The 16,255-nt window shown below is 40.8% G+C and overlaps 4 protein-coding genes across 7 annotated transcripts in view; 2 read left to right on the top strand and 2 right to left on the bottom strand.

The window, feature by feature from the left end:
• The window catches only part of LOC145446732 (low-density lipoprotein receptor-related protein 1-like), a 32,532-nt gene extending 29,228 nt beyond the window's left edge, over window positions 1-3,304 (bottom strand). For 3 of the 4 annotated variants that reach the window (XM_080325083.1, XM_080325084.1, XM_080325085.1), the window contains exons 1-4: window positions 3,115-3,304; window positions 2,463-2,561; window positions 2,222-2,398; window positions 1,714-1,916 (exon numbers count right to left, since the gene is read on the bottom strand). In XM_080325083.1, coding sequence (XP_080181209.1) covers window positions 1,714-1,916; window positions 2,222-2,398; window positions 2,463-2,561; window positions 3,115-3,204 — 569 coding nt within the window. In that variant the 5' untranslated portion in view covers window positions 3,205-3,304. The remainder of the gene's footprint in view (window positions 1-1,713; window positions 1,917-2,221; window positions 2,399-2,462; window positions 2,562-3,114) is intronic. The other variant, XM_080325086.1, reaches the window with a different exon arrangement.
• Window positions 3,305-10,139: 6,835 nt separating this feature from the next.
• LOC145446780 (dynein light chain 2, cytoplasmic) lies at window positions 10,140-11,439 on the top strand. Its single transcript, XM_080325149.1, has 3 exons — window positions 10,140-10,292; window positions 11,054-11,134; window positions 11,204-11,439. The coding sequence occupies exons 2-3, from the start codon at window positions 11,054-11,056 to the stop codon at window positions 11,390-11,392; spliced, it is 270 nt and encodes an 89-aa protein (XP_080181275.1). The 5' UTR covers window positions 10,140-10,292; the 3' UTR covers window positions 11,393-11,439.
• Window positions 11,228-14,769, bottom strand: LOC145446779 (2-methoxy-6-polyprenyl-1,4-benzoquinol methylase, mitochondrial-like). Its single transcript, XM_080325148.1, has 5 exons — window positions 14,537-14,769; window positions 13,337-13,486; window positions 13,021-13,268; window positions 11,778-11,866; window positions 11,228-11,718 (listed from the first exon to the last, which is right to left on the bottom strand). The coding sequence occupies exons 1-5, from the start codon at window positions 14,673-14,675 to the stop codon at window positions 11,505-11,507; spliced, it is 840 nt and encodes a 279-aa protein (XP_080181274.1). The 5' UTR covers window positions 14,676-14,769; the 3' UTR covers window positions 11,228-11,504.
• A 1,050-nt stretch (window positions 14,770-15,819) lies between these two features.
• LOC145446678 (methyl-CpG-binding domain protein 2-like) overlaps window positions 15,820-16,255 on the top strand; it is an 89,215-nt gene continuing 88,779 nt past the window's right edge. Inside the window, exon 1 of the mRNA XM_080325033.1 lies at window positions 15,820-16,002. Within this exon, the coding sequence (XP_080181159.1) occupies window positions 15,893-16,002 (110 nt within the window). The 5' untranslated portion in view covers window positions 15,820-15,892. The remainder of the gene's footprint in view (window positions 16,003-16,255) is intronic.

Raw genomic sequence — 16,255 nt, 5'->3', positions numbered from 1 at the left:
CAATGGGTCGTGGCCTTGTGGGTTCGAGTCCGACCGAGGTCGACTCCGTAATTTCTGCCCAAGTGTCGGAGGCTTATCTAGGCTCCTACTCAACACGCGATCGGCGTAAGCGGTGTCTCATAAAAAGCCTAGAAGTGAGCCTTGCTACAAGTCGGTAAATACGGAATCAAAAGTAATGAATATCGGCCTGGTTTACAATGACCAATGTAGTTGAAACACCATGAATATCAAACAAACAAACTCAAAAATCGAATGCAAACATGTCGCAAAAGTATTTTATACTTTTCAAAACCAAATTTGCAAAAAAAATTAGTAGTTTTGCTTATAGAGCATAGTTGAACTAGAAGTGGAAACACGTAAGTAGTGCAAGTATATGCAAAAACGACTTGAGCACTCTGAAAATCTAGAAGTACTTCGTTACTGACTGCTTCTGTTATTTGCTATTTGTGGTATTCATGGTGGTTGTCGACTACAATGGTCAGTAACAGCTCCAACACTTAGGTAGGGATTCTTGAGTCGACCTCGGTCGAACTCGAACCCACAGTCCATTGGTGTTGCAGCTGTGGAATACACCACTACGCTATCTCGAACCTGCTGACCGCTTCTGCATTTCATTGTGTGTATAGGCGGTTCTTAACCTGTGGCTAAATGCCTATTTTGATGCCGCGGTATTCAAGGTAACAGTATGCAGACATTACAGAAAAGTAGCCCTCAATCGATAGACATTAACAGTGCAAAGTGAAGCGGTCTAGTCCGGTCAATATATCGCCCAGAGAATTCTAAATGCTAGTCCACAGTTCAATTTACAAATAATTGGAAATGGCACCATTTAGAATGCGCTGGGGGATATGCAGGCTAGAAACTATTGCAATGCTTCCGAAGCCACTGGGGTTTCCTTTCGAGATGAGTATGAAATATCTTCCGGAAAGTTTTGACTCAATTCCCATCAACACACTGTGGTGAAGTACAGTAGTTTCAGCGATGACGTATCGGAAATCCAAATATAAACACAAGCCTGCGATTGACAACCATACGAGAAGACCAGCTTGTCACCTCGCTAGCAAAACAAGCAGTATCTGACGGACTGCTGAAACGCTTTTACTTGTCATTTGAAGGTTAATTATGACATCATTTCGTCTGCCTTTGCTAATTGATTATAAGCTGCAGTTCGTAATATTATGAAGAGGAATATTGAGCTCTGTCATGTTCCTCAAAAGGGTGAGATATCATGTTGAAAACTACTGATATGACTTGGACCAGAGTATCAGAAGACAGTAAGACACGAAAACAGGTAGCCGCTGAGAGTTGAGCCTGTGTGAAAACTAATACATATATATGCAATATACATGCAGTACTATGGAGTGCTAGGAGATCAAGAAATCCCGGCGAGTCACCGCACACCAATTTACAGTTTCTTGTCAAGTTCACTACCAGTGGCATGATAATCTTATTGAGTTCGTTACGATTCGTTGGATAGTGGGGGCAAGTTGCGGCAAACTAACATATGGCGCACGTCGAGAAGTGTGAAATCGCGTAAATTGAGTGAATTCACAATTATCGGTGTTCAAAGAATGTGTAACTACATCGGGTTGCATTGATTTGCCGCGGACGGCCGTTGTACAGTGTACAATTATAGTTAGCAGAATTTTGCATACACTCTACTTGTTTTATAGCAGTGACTGCTTCTGTTTGCCAATAGTTCTTTATACCGACCCTGATATCGGGTTGACTGCTACTTTGGCTGGTATCTTGCTGTTGATGGTGATAATATTCCTGTAGTGCGAGAAGTTTCTGTTGGCCACCATAATCCAGTTATAATTCGTGTCTGTCCAATACACGTTTCCTGATATCCAATCCACGCCAATGCTGTCAATGCCCCACGCAAGGCCTTGGAATATCTTTCTCTGGCTGTTGGTCTGGAATGATTGATACATTCGGGATTCGCATGCGAAACGTACTGGTTATTCGGTATTGTTTTCAAATGTGGGTTTGCGTAATAACACCGCAGCCAACACAGTGCAGCGTATGAAAACAAAATCATTCATCACCTTCCTGAGTATCGTCTCGATTGTCTGCTGTACATTATATCGTAACGCGACAAATTAAAGCAGTATTTAGGCTACTACTCGATACGTTATGACACAGTAATACGTAGCAGCTGCCTGCTTCCGCTTCGCGTAGTTAAAGCTAACGGTGTCATTGAAAAGTTGCATTTGCTTACCGCAACATCATGCAGGCCGATAAAGTTACTCCGATGGTCGGTGTAATATATACGTTGTGCCCCGTAATCCGCGAACATCGTCCATATCTCTCCTAACCAGATGTTGCCAAAAAGTAAAGTTTGCTGCAGCGTCTCATTTTGAGGGCTTTGCAGAGGGGGTGCGTAAAATGCAGATATCTGAGACACAAATGTAGATGGAGTATGCATTTTTGAATACCTGGTCATCATCACCTCATCGTACCTTGTGCGTGATAAAATGATTGGAAAACGTGGGACTGTAGAAAAAATGATACTGCTTCACTGCCCATATTATGGCGTCGCTGTCCCCGTTTAAGCCGCCCTATAAAATGAGATAGCTCATTTCAGTGCGAGTTTATTTACCGACAGGTGTAATGGCCTATAAAAATCCAATAAGTCGCATTTCGAAGTCACTAAAGCTGGATCTCGATCGACAATTCAAGCGCTATATTATAATCAACAGATTTCGCTATGACTGCTAATTGCACAGCATGCATATGTATAGCAAAAATGTAGTTTAGCGAATCCCAGGCTTCTTGCAACACAACATACTGCACACTCACGTGAAGAGCCCATTCATAATATACAATCGAGAGGCCTAGAATTTTCCTTGGACCTATGGTCAGTGGGCACTGTTCTAAAATGACGTCACATTGTACATTAGTTCAATAACTTGCCGACATAACCATAGCTATCTGAGGCCTGTAATATCACAACTTTGACATTCACCAACGCAATGCAGTGATACCATAACGCTGATGCCCGGAACGTTTGTTGTAACCAATATAGAATGACCAAAGCCCTGTGGCAACTGCGCGCGACCTAATTTGTGACCATAGAATTCCTCCCTTCCTAACGGTAAATGTCTACCGTACCTGGAACGATTCGCCATAATGACTGAAGGCAAACACGATGTATGTGACTAACGAGAACTTGCCGAGGTTCATAATCGACCAACTATCCATTCCACAGATTTTTACTTTCACGTTGAAACCAACGACGCTATGAAAAGATGCATTTCCTACCGCATGCAATATGTTCTATTGAAATATACCATCCTGCACCAGCACCTGATTGCACATTGTTTCGTTCACTGAGCTTATACTGCTCAGCAGCGCTCTCTTGCGTACGAATGAATTCGTAACCTTCGGTCATGACATGGCCTCGCTACTGAGTCAGTGTTCGGATGTCTCGAGACTTGGTTCGGAGTCAAATATTCGTGTCAATTATCAAGTCATTCAATATTCTACTTCGCAAACCATCCTGAACATCTCAGTCACGCCGAGAAGTGAACAGCTGAACACATCATCACTCATCAATAGCCTAGTAGGCCCGTATTCAAGAACGGTGTTTCAAATTAAAAACATTTCCATTTACGATTGGGATAGGATATAGCGACACATCGCAGTTACTTCATCTAGAGTTACCATATTTTGGGAATCTGAAAAGAGGACACTTTTTCAAAATTTTCAGACTTGCAATACTGGAGTAAAATCCTGAAAAAATGGTAAATTTTTCCTGACTTTGTGGTCGGTAGACTAAAAAAGGTTTTCAGGCTCAAGTCCTGAAAACCCCGTCGGACCGTTACTTGGCCGCTGATTTCCTATATCTCTGCCAATTTCCACATACATTTAATCAAAATTCTGAAAAAATAGGACAAATTCTCAGAAAAGAGGAAATTGAGGCGTCCTCCGAGGACACTTTCAAGAAAGTCAAAAAAGAGGACGTATGGTAACCTTACGTCATCAGCTACGAAATACCTTTAAGTGCCGTCATAATTCCATAGACTGGCGATACAATATCAATACAATATACAATCATGTACAAATTAAACGACTATAGTCAAGTCAACTATGGCTATCGTTGGCGAAAAACTAGCTGACGAGTCACCTCATAGTCAGGAAAGAGAAGGAGGGTGCAGCCTTCTAAGTCTTGCATCACCTCTCCATGCTATCCTGGTAATACTGAGCGCAGAAATGTAACCAAGTCACAAGGTTCCGAGTCACAACTGACAAGTCAATATCACTTTTATAGTTTTTTGACTCGAGTCAAGTCGAGTCATTTTCAATATACCATCGAGTCAAGTCCAAGTCATTGAGTAGAGAGTCGAGTCCGAGTCATAGTGTTGTGACTCGAGTCCGAGTCCAAGTCATTGTGTTTACAATTCAGTTTTGAGTTCAATCCGGTTCAGCCCACTTTTTCCACTCTGTTCGAGTGATATAGAATGGCTCGTATTCATAATACTGTCATTTTCCGTAGTCCTGACAGTTTCTGGCCCTGTTTCCAAGTATCCGCACTGATAGAGGAAACACTAATAATGTGGTGACTTTACTATTCCTCGAAATTACAGTCAAATATCTGTCTCGGCCGTCTCAGTCTCGAGTCATATGACATGGTTCGAATCACGCACAATGACTCGAGTACACGTAAAGTCAATACCAAAATTGACTCGAGTCGAGTCATTTAACACATTTGAAAAATTGACTTGAGCCAAAGTCGAGTCATCAAACAATCGTGACTCGAGTCGGACCAGATTCGAGTCATTACAACCCTGACTGAGCGCCCAGCGGGGAGTCATGAATACCAGTGTTACTAAACAAGTCTTCGATCTGACCCAGCCGAGGATTGAACCCACGACGTACCGATCAAGAAGCCGGGCGCTTCACTGTTACGTTATCCTGTCGGTGTAACTGCCGCAGCCCAAAACTCCAATTCCAGAGGGCCCGAACTCGAAGGGGCCCGAAAATTATTCCGTAAATTCAAAATTAAAGAGTATTTTTGGTCAAAATTTGGGTCAAAAATTTATTCGCTGTTGAAGCGATTTAATGGAGTTAGATGTCTAGTTTTTAGGGGGGCAAATGGCCTCCGCATGTTGGCCGAAACTATCGATATATATATATATATATATATATATGTGTTGTTGTTGTTGTTTGTAGTATCTATGGTGTTTGTCGAATACTATGGTCATTTACACCTGGCCAATTGTCATCATTTTTATTCCGTAGCTGCCGACTTTTCGTCCGGCCCACTACGCTTTTATAAGACACCGCTTATTACACGGGTGAGATGGCGAGGATAAGCCTAGATAAACCTCCAACACTTGCGCAGGAATTCTGGAGTCGACCTCGGTCGAACTATAACCCGCAGGCCACTGGTGTTGCAGCTGTGGATTATACCACTACGCTATCTCGTCATATGTGTTCATGTTCAATTGTTCATGCTCATTGTCCATTTTATATCGGCGTCTAGATGGCCGGCGCGGAATAGTCCTGCGCTTACATTCTGAGCCCCACAGTACAAGTGCAACCGGTATGTTTGGACGACTCAAATAACTTATTGACAATGTAAAAAACGGGAGGTCACGAAGTAACGACATGAAACCAATTAACAGCCCGAAGATATACGTGCCCGCCATTTACGAAGCCACCACCTCCATTAGCTCTACCGGTAAATGTGATCACGTGGGCTGAGAGAGGATGACAAGCAATATGCAACTACCAATATTATCGACAAATTCTAATCCTGAATTTGAAAATTTTTTAAAATACGTCTAAAAGAGTCTCGGACTAAATAAATTTGGCCACATGAACGTATTGTTTCTTGTTTGCTGCAATAATTTCGGACTAGTGCGAAATTGCAATGCAAATTGGATTCACGAGCACCAACAGCAAATATAAGGACACATTATGATCATCCGACATGGAAAATGTTGTTGTTTCACTTTATTCGCCATTAGAAACAAGTCGGTGACACACCATATTAGGAAATGTGCACACTGCACACTGAATTCAGAGTTTTATGGATAAATGGACTAAATAGTAGTTGATAACGGTAAAGAAAACGCCAATGTGAAACCGTTATTTGTAGGTTCCATCGAGATTATGATAGTTCATGCACAAAGAATCCGGGGTCGCACTCATGTATAGGCTAACTTGTGACTCAAACGATTCCTAGTTTTCAGAGAACACATAATGGTTCTGAACCACCACCGCGTTTACAGTTAAATCTTTTGTATTTCTCACAACGGATTCGCATATCTGTTGCCAGTGCACGTTGCGACTAAAACAAAGGAAGCATTGAAATATGTTAACGTATACCGTCGTTTGGTCGTTAGAACCACTGATTTTGCTGGTTATAACCAGGGTTGCCATACCGTCCTTATTTCCAAGATTTGTCCTTATTTTGATGGGCCAGGTCTTAAAAAACTCAGCTGTCCTTATTTCTAAGAAATGTCCTTGTTTTTGACTTGCGTCCTTATTTTGTCTTATTTTCAGCAACTACAAAACTTCGATCGTTGTCCTCCAAGTATCTGTGTTGCATACTATTCTAAAATTATGCTTTTGCGTCGACATTTTAGAACGTCATAAATCAAAAAAGCTCCCGTGGCGTACACACCGCAGGATTTGACTTCTAGGTGGTGAGATAGCTAGGGTAGTGAGTGACCGTATAACAGTTTTGCCTGTACCAAGATATCGCAGTGGACGTCATTTTAGCAATAAACAGCTGTATTCTCGGTTTCCGCTGTTCAGTCTAACGCGGAATAAGCTGTGAAGAAAGCAGCATTTATTGCGCAGTGAAAAAGGGGGCAGTGCAGTCGACACTTGGGTTAAAAAGTAGTAAAAGCTATAAATCATTGATAAATTTATATAGATTATATATAACAGGGGTTCTCAACCTGGGGGGCGCGGGAGGCTCTCGGGGGGGGGGGGCGAGAAATTTTTGTCAATTTTGTCAATGTCTGTATAAATTGTCACTAAACATGTGTTTCACAACAATTCTGGAGGGACAATTGTTGAAGATTAAACTTAATCCGTATTCTAGAAAGCTTGCTAAACTCAAACTCCAGCAGTCGCGCTCAACGGAGTATAGTCCGACTTCAACTTCATTTGAGCAAATTTTTGATATTCTTTGAAGATTTAGAGAAATTCCTATATACGTGCAAGTCATTCATTACTTTATAGCTTTGGCAGTAGCCTAAATCTCTGTGCGCTAGGTAGCTGTTGTTGATAGCTGGCGAACTGCACTGCCGAAGACAGACTTAAATGCAATATAGGTTACCCGGTTTCGCCATCAACTTGGCTATAAATTAACACAATTTAATTCATTCAAACCTGATCAAATTTAGCATGGCAGGACAGAACGACGCCGTGCTCTCTGTAGTCACTACCAGCATCAGGATTAGTCTCAGTGCAACCTACCTTGAAATTAAGTGATGTCCTTTTCAATATTATTTTGTTATTTTCAAACAAGTTTGGGGAAGTTTGTCAGCAATGCAAAAGACTGCACAACTGGAATGCGGGTATTCATGGTGTTTGTCGACTACTATGGTCATTGGTCATTTACACCAGGCCGATAATTTACATTATGTTCCGTAACTGCCGACTTATAGCACGGCCCACCTCTAGGCTTTTGTAAGACACCGCTTGCGCGGATGAGGTGGCGAGGAGGAGGAATGCGGATTCAAAATTGGCGTAAGATATACCTCATGTCTACTATTAGATCAGGGGTGGGCAGCCCGCACGGCCGCATGCGGCCGTAGAAGGGAATTTGTGCGGCCGTCGACGCCTTATTCAATTAGTATGTGTTGGCAGCTGTAGACATGCAAATTGCAATTACGAATTCACTCCCGAATTTTCGAGAGATTTTATTTAATCTTGAAATTTTCTTCGCGCTCCGCGCAATTCGACAAGACTTATTTTTCGATTTTGATGCAGTAGCGCCCTTCTTACTTGGAGCAGGAATGGGAATCCTCAAGAAATAACAATTCATTCGCGGCTCTGAAAAATATGCACTCCCAGCAACTATTCATAACATGGCCACTCGCGATTTCGGTGCGTAAAATAGGCCGTTGTGAAAAGTAGAATAGTCCGGAGTTCACCGGGAATGGATATGGACAGTTTATCATAGGTATTTTGCGTCCAGATCGTTCCTTGCGGCTATGCCCTGGAATGCGGCCTCAGGCTACATAAGTAATCGAAATGCGGCCATGATTAGCAAGAAGGTTGCCCCCCCTGTATTAGATGATGTACTCTTTTTGACATAACGATAAATGTAAGGGGGGTCAGGGGGGCGCGATTTTTTTTGACCATTCCCAAGGGGGCGCGTGTCAAAAAAGGTTGAGAACCGCTGATATATAACATATAGTTTTAGCTACTAATAGGGCTAAATCTGATTAGTTATAATGAACGAAGCGTAAAAACGTTTTTCGTGACTATTAACCGATAAAATTAAAGGGCATCAAACGAAGCTTGAAGGGCGGGTGTTTCGCAAATTGCAATATCTGTAATTGTGACATTAACCTGGAGGCCATGAAAGACCACTATTTCAACTCGCATTAATACCCAAAAACACAAGTGTGTCATAATGATTGATTCAAGCCAGTCGATTAACAATTATTACACAAGTCGATCAGCACCAACGACCACAGACTACAAGCCAGCCGATGCTGAGAGTACCTAGGCATTCCATACTGTCAAACACCAGCAACCAACGATTGTACATCGCAATTGTTCAAAGCAATATGCCCCGATTCCAACATCGCAAAGAAGTTTGCTTCGGCCAGGTCCAAAACTACAAGCAATGTTATTGGAGTTCTTGCTCCATACGCCCATAATATGATTTTGTCTGTACTCGGTGTAGAGTAGGCTACTCCTTTTCCGTCTCGGTCGACTCCTCTAATCACAACGAGGTCAAGCTATTTCCTCTCGTCATCAGAATCGTCAACGCCAAAGGCTCGTATTAATCCAAAATATATACAAAAACGCTTTTTAATGCAAATCTAATTTTGCAACTGTATTTTTGGGTCAATGTCGATGGCAACCCTGGTTATAACTATATGGTCTATATCAATTGGCCGAAAAGCGACAATTATATGTTTGCCAATTCCACTGCTCGCGAACAAAGGTGTTGGAATAGATCCCATTATTAAATAGTATATTCATATTGAAATGAACCCGAATATTTTCGGCTGACACTCATCAGGGGTAATCGTCAGCAACTAGTAGAGAATTGGAAAGAACATTGTATATCAACAATCGTATCACAAAAAAAGTTGATTCAAAATACACCAACCAAAACTCTGTCAACAAAAGGAGTTCGTGTACCACCTAAAATAGTACATTGAACGCTCTCTCATTCGAAATTTCATGCTGGTGACGTCATATTTTGTGATACGATTGTTGATATACAATGTTCTTTCCAATTCTCTTCTAGTTGCTGACGATTACCCCTGACGAGTGTCAGCCGAAAATATTCGGGTTCATTTCAATACGAATATACTATTTAATTGTATATTGAAGTTCTGTACCTCCAAGAAGCTCTTCAGATCCCATTATCTGTAATGTAATATAAGAATATGTATATATGCTTGATAATAAAGTATTCAAGTGAAAACAAGGGAATGGATTTGGAGGCAACTGTTTGGATTCATTAGACTGATCCGAACGGCGCCCCAAGTTGAGTTTGACAACTCTGATGTGTACACTGTACACTATAAAGGTCAAAATTGGAAGTCAATCTGGGAATGCTTGGATTTCGGGTTCGGGCCTGGTTCGAAGTTCGAAGAATACATTTCGGGTCTAGCGGCAGCCAATATCCGTTCTTTTAACGGTATTGCTGTTGTCGACGTCATAACGACATAATTATTATGTGATTGTTTCATAGAATAGATGTCGAAACTACTGTGCTACCTGCTAGGTATACGCCGAATACCTTTGCGTTAAATCAACGACGAAGAATGAATAAAGGTGGGCGATCCTAAACAAATACAATGATAAAAGCAGGACAGGTCGTTGACAACGAAAATAAAATCCACATAGCTATAAATCGTAGTAAAACAATGTGCGGTAGAGTGACGGCTGCTCGTAGGCTAATCGCATATTGGCAGCGAGTCATCCAATCACAAGCAACGTCATGAAACTTTTCAATTGAAGTGGCCAATCGAAAGTGGTCTCCAGTGACAACAGCGACGCGCCGGGTATATGTGAATGATTTCAGAATTCCGCAGATCACATTTGACTGGAGCAGGACCGCGAATCGTGAAGCTACTGAAAAGGTTAGATAGTTATTTCTCGGTGTCAATAGCGCGTATTAAAGTTGTGCTCCTGTGCTATGTTTGGAAAAGAATATGTGTCTGTCATGGACTTTCAGTTCGTTCATTTAGATTGCGATAAACCCCGCAATTGCTCCTTGTATCGGTACGCGCGTCCATTAGTTATTCGTTTCGTTACCCGCATATCCAGTCGCAAATAATGCTCTTCTTCCTGAAATGACCGATGCAGATGTATATTTTTGCGCCTCGTTTTGAAACAACTCATTCCCGTTGGTCATCTATTGTTATGGTAATTACTTGCTTGTGTCGAGCACAATCGTTAGGGATGGTGTCGACCCCTGGAAGATTTTGGTTTGTGTGAACACAAACTCCTGGGTTCTCATTGAAATGGACATGGCAGGGATGTTCACACTTCGCTCTCCTTACGTCTGAAAAAGTCTATGTAACAAGGAAGCCTAGCTGACTTGAATAATAGTTCATCAATTTCTACCAGATCTTATTATGCCCTCACTCTGTCTCTGCCAGTCTATCAGTTCGATAACTGCTGAGTAAAAAAGCTTTGAGGCCCATCACTTGTGATGGAAATCTGGCACAAGTCTCAAATAAGAAAGAATCTTATAGAGAGGACAGTAGTTTTATAAGATATTGCCCGTCAAAATGAGTACCGTAGTGTGGTAAGCCTGATTATAGTAGCCTCCTATAATTTGTCTTGATATATATTCATATCACATTTTGATTTCGTGTTCAACTGCTGTATATTATAGATGTCGGACCGGAAAGCAGTTATCAAAAATGCCGACATGGCAGAGGACATGCAGCAGGATGCTGTCGACTGCGCCACTCAGGTACTGAATTCAACGCCACGACGTATATTATAGTCCGATTTCAATAAAATATGTTAATGTCCATTTCAGGCTCTCGAAAAATACAACATAGAGAAGGATATCGCTGCTTTCATTAAGAAGGAATTCGACAAAAAGTACAACCCTACATGGCATTGCATCGTCGGACGTAACTTCGGCAGCTACGTCACGCACGAGACGAAACATTTCATCTACTTCTACCTTGGTCAAGTTGCGGTTCTTTTGTTCAAGTCTGGATAGACGAGAAGACCGCATTCATTTGCTAAATAAAATTTTGATTTCTTAAATCCGTGCAAGTTTCTCTTCATCGCCAAGACGTTTCCCAGACAGGGATGATGGTATTGCCAGCGGATTAGAATTTAAAACCTGAATGTATTGCTACTGTCCCGAACGTTAAATTGGTATAGTCTACAAATTTGAATCCTGCATGTGATATGCAATCTTTGAATGCTTCTTGATCTGGAAATTTCCTAATGCTTTCCACCAAATACTTGTACGAATTCCAGTCGCCGGCAATGATTTCTCCCATAACCGGGATGATTTCGAAGGAGTAAGCGTCATAGAGTCTGGAGAAAACACGTATTACACCACATTTTCATTCTTATTTTTTATGGAATAAATGTACCTGCGCAGTATAGGCTGATTAACTCTGCTGAATTCCAAGCACAGGAACTGTCCGCCAGGCTTTAGCACTCGATAAGACTCAGAGATAACCTATTGTGGAAAGTCAAGTCCCGGTTTGAGACGCTAGCGGGAATTTATCGAGGGGGTGATGCAGTAGTTGAACTTATAGAAGGAAATACTGCGTGTATGGGGTGATGGCTGTTTGCTAGCTGCCAAACATTCATTTGCAACTTTCAAGATGCCAAAAATTGTGACTCTGACAAGTACTTAAAACTTGGAACATATCTTGGATTGATTCTGGACTTGTGACTAGTTCGAATTCTTACAGTACCATGATGCCAACTAATATTTCATTAGTTTTGAATCCGAATCACAAGAGAATAGCCCTGTCGATATACTCAAGTATCACTCTGCATCATGTCTTGAGTGTGTTCACGTTGTTCTGGCACTCAGGTATCACGTCTGGAGTAGAGGTCGACCGATTATCGAGGCCAATATTTAGAGCTTTCCCGATTATCGATATCGGCCTATGAAGGTCGATATTTTATATTAAAAAAAAATTAGAAAATATTGGAAATTCAATGCTCCGTGTTCTCAATCTCAATAAATCGACGACGCAAAGGGCGATATATGACAGATTTACCCTTGCAGGACGAGTTTAACTGGGTGAGCGTGCAGAGAAACTATGCTTCCTGCATTACAATCTACCTTTTCTGGACTGATCTGCAATTCTGTATCATGTTTTGCTTTTTGGGTTATCCCAAATTTCAACGAATGTGCGCAATTAAGCAATAATTCTTTTCAGTTTTCTCGTTTGTTGTTCAGCTTTCTGTGGCATGAACAAGCGCCATCTTGCCTAATATATAATATTTTTGGTGAAATTGTTCTCTGCTCCTTCCACATTAATATCGGCCTATGATATCGGTTATCGGCCTTGTGAGTGTGTCGATATATCGGTATCGGCCTGTAAAAATCAATATCGGTCGACCTCTAGTCTGGAGTGTTTCTGAGGTGTGTTTGAGTTCTTCTACTGATCAGGTATCATGTCTGGGGTGTGTTTGATCACTGCGCGGCAACGAATGTTCTGGCAATAGTATAGCTGGCGTATGGAGCGAAGAACCGGTCTTGATTGAACGCTAGAGTCACACTGGTTCCGAAAACACATGTCACAGTATTTTCATGCCCTATGGCGATTTTTCTATCGATGTAAAAATTGGGAACTTGTGAAGTACAATGACATGTACCTTTTCAATATTGGTGCAGTTTCTGATTCCGAATGCAATTGTGTACGCGCAAAACGTGTTATCCTCAAATGGTAGATTCTCAGCATCCCCACACACCCAGGAAATATTGCAATCCATCAGGCCATTTTGCTGTGCTCTCTCTTTGCCAACATTTAGCATATCCTGATTGATATCATATACGGTAACTTTTCTTGTACACTCCTCTCCCGACAGGCTTTTGTAGTTGAGAAAACGAAATGCTATATCCCCTGTAGTATACATTACACATGGAAAAAAGTAGTTATACAAATATGCAAATAAATTATGTATATACTACCTGTTCCCCCAGCAACGTCAAGAAGAGATACATTTTCTCCTGGATTCATTTTGTGTATTAATGTGTCTTTCCAAAGTCTGTGTATTCCAAAGCTCATTGCATCATTCATGTCATCGTACGATTTCGCAACATTGGAAAAAACTTTGTGAACTGTGATAGAATGGTACACGGTGACAATGCAAACAATATTGCATGTCGGTATGCAATTGTACGCTGGATTTTATGCAACAAATATAATTGGGCTTAAACTCCAGATCGTAGAAATCAGGGCGACCATCAGGAGAAGCATCATAGCAGGGTTGAATTCATGTCTTATATCACGAAATGGACAATATTTTATAATGGTGAGATAAAGTGTATATATTGTGGATAGCATAGGTCATCCACTGTATATCCAGACATCCGGTATGGAGCAGGACCACTCAAAGTACATGTACAACCTGAGTGTCATGTATTTAGTGCAATAACTCAATTAATAAATTATATAACTTGTGTGACTATATTTTGTCTAGCTCCTAAATCCAAATCGGTAGGTCAAACGACAATGCAGACAACACTGAGTTGGATGCTATTTTGATGGAACATACTTGATTTTGACTTCGTCCCATCTGTTCACTACATCACATTGAGTCTTGTTTATTGCATTTTACACTGTGTCTTGAGGTGATGAGTGTAATAGAACTGCTGATTATGATTATTATAAATAATTTTTTATGAAGATGTAATTTTGGGTACAGAAGCACAAGATTTCCTAATCTTGCAATAATAATAATTAAATCATCATATAATTGTTTACGTTTTAAATTATTTAACAAAAAGCTGTACAAAACTAGTGCAGGAGATGATTGTGATTTTATCAACTGACGTACCAAATACCAATACATGCAGCACAATTACAGTAGGATTCGATGGTAAATATAATTATGTTTATAGATGATGTAATTCCAGGAATTTCTTGCATATAATTAACGTCACAGAGATTCAACTATTTAACAAGTCATTCCGCCAAAACTAATAACATCAAATCAAAAACGATGTAGTGAAGGTCAAACTGGGTGTTAAATTTGAAGAAAATTCCACGTCGTTTTGAACATTTCCTATCATTTCATTGCATCTTAATCCACCGGTGTTTTTAACTTAATTTCTTAATAAACCAAATGGAACTGAGTATTAATTGTATATACAATTATGCACAGTAACCTTTTTTCGCTTTGTCTTCAACAGGAACCTCTTCATAGCCAAAATGCGTGAATTCTTGACTAAAGCGACGTGCGCTGGCATTCAGAAACTTTCGCCATTGATAGGTGTGGTTGCATGCGAGACGCAAAACGATTCTCATGGCTGTTTCTTTCGTAATATTGTACAGTACCAAAACATAAATACTGCGCAGTGGGAACGAAACTTCTGCGGTAATTCCCCGTTTCTATCCGTCATGCTCATTGCTCTTGTTTTCATTTTCATCGCACGCTTCAATAGATCGCGACCAGTCGCAGAAGTACAGAGGTACGGAAGTACCGTGAACCGATATTCAAATTTTTAATTTGGCTGATTAGCATAAGTAGTGTTTTACCTTCGTAAATAGATTATGGGTATTATTGAACCAATATCATATTAAATGTTTTCTCGTAGGTGACTTCCCTAAAATGCATTTCTTCAGCACAACATCTGAAGTCACTGTAACGAGAACGACATCAGGCCGTGGGCCGCGCAGGTCGCAGACATTGCATCGGCAAATGTAAATGTGAATGGGTGCTGGTCTGGTGCGCACTTCATCTAGTTGCGGTTGTGCGTCACCTCGAAAGCGGGATTATCCTCTCTTTTCAAGCTGCTGTATGTTATATGGAGCGGCGGCGATAGGCTGTATATATGATTAAGTAATTTGGTAAACCTTCAGATGTGTATGGAATGGCCTAGGGTATGGAATTGGTGTCCCACTGTCCAGTGCTGTGCTCACACTATGTTTTATTTTTTATTCAATTAATTCAACTTGGACAATCATCGCTGCTAACCTGATATATCAGCGATTCCAGTCAGGGGCCTGGTAACTAACAATGATGATGGACACATTCGTTTGCTTATGTATTAGCCTACCGACCGGTTTATCGGTTTGAATACCCAACGTTTTATATGCACATATAGTTGTGAGTCTTTCCTCAATAACAATGATAACTGCAGTGTTGTTGGCTCTTTCTAGTTGCATAGGCACAGTTCCAAAAACTTGAGAATCACCAAATGTAAAGTGGTTGCGAATTTGCTTCATCGGAAAATGCAAATTATACTGTAAACCTAGCTTTATATGATGGCTTTGATTTTTGCCTGACTGCTGTGACTGTGTAAAGCAGAGGTCACCAACTCGATGTTGCCCATCAGCACATATACTGGACTCTCCAGAAGAATGTGGTCACATAAAACTCCTTCTTCTATCACATGATGTAACATGTAAAGCTTGAAGCTATCACTTGATGAAAAGTTATTGGAATAATGACATTCCGTTCATTGAGTGGCTGAAGCAATATCATATAATTTTATAGTTAGATACTTGATAATAACACCGTAATGACTGGCAGAAGACATATAGTACCTGATTTGCCAAAAGGATGGACAAGAGAAGAAGTGATACGCCAAAATGGAATGTCACGTGGCAAAACTGATGTCTATTATTACAGGTCAGTGCTTACTTCATGTATTGAATGTAAAAGTAAACTTTGTTTTCTTTGCTGGTTTATGATGCAGGCATAAGTAAGTCACATCGGGATTTATTACCATCATATGCGGTGTTTCAGCAGTAAGACATCAGCATCTATGACTTTTGTTTGATGAAGAATATATTCATATTTATTCCCAAAGCTTTTCGGTTGACACTTGTCAGGGCTTTTGTCTGATGATCTTCCTTTCTATTTAATACTGGGGTCGTGACGG

This window comes from Botryllus schlosseri, chromosome 9, assembly GCF_051294905.1.
Source record: "Botryllus schlosseri isolate E-star chromosome 9, Bs_hap1, whole genome shotgun sequence".
In the NCBI taxonomy this organism is placed as follows: Eukaryota; Metazoa; Chordata; class Ascidiacea; order Stolidobranchia; family Styelidae; genus Botryllus; species Botryllus schlosseri.
The sequence above is the reverse complement of the archived record's forward strand: the minus strand, read 5'-3'. Positions and strand labels throughout refer to the sequence as shown.

Coding starts and splice junctions, on each gene's coding strand:
- LOC145446779 (XM_080325148.1), bottom strand. CDS start 14,675: ATGAGAATCGTTTTGCGTCTCGCATGCAACCACACCTATCAATGGCGA. Junction 13,269..13,336: donor TGACGTTGCTGGGGGAACAG/GTAGTATATACA, acceptor TGTATACTACAG/GGGATATAGCATTTCGTTTT. Junction 11,719..11,777: donor AATCAGCCTATACTGCGCAG/GTACATTTATTC, acceptor TGTTTTCTCCAG/ACTCTATGACGCTTACTCCT.
- LOC145446780 (XM_080325149.1), top strand. CDS start 11,054: ATGTCGGACCGGAAAGCAGTTATCAAAAATGCCGACATGGCAGAGGAC. Junction 11,135..11,203: donor CTGTCGACTGCGCCACTCAG/GTACTGAATTCA, acceptor TGTCCATTTCAG/GCTCTCGAAAAATACAACAT.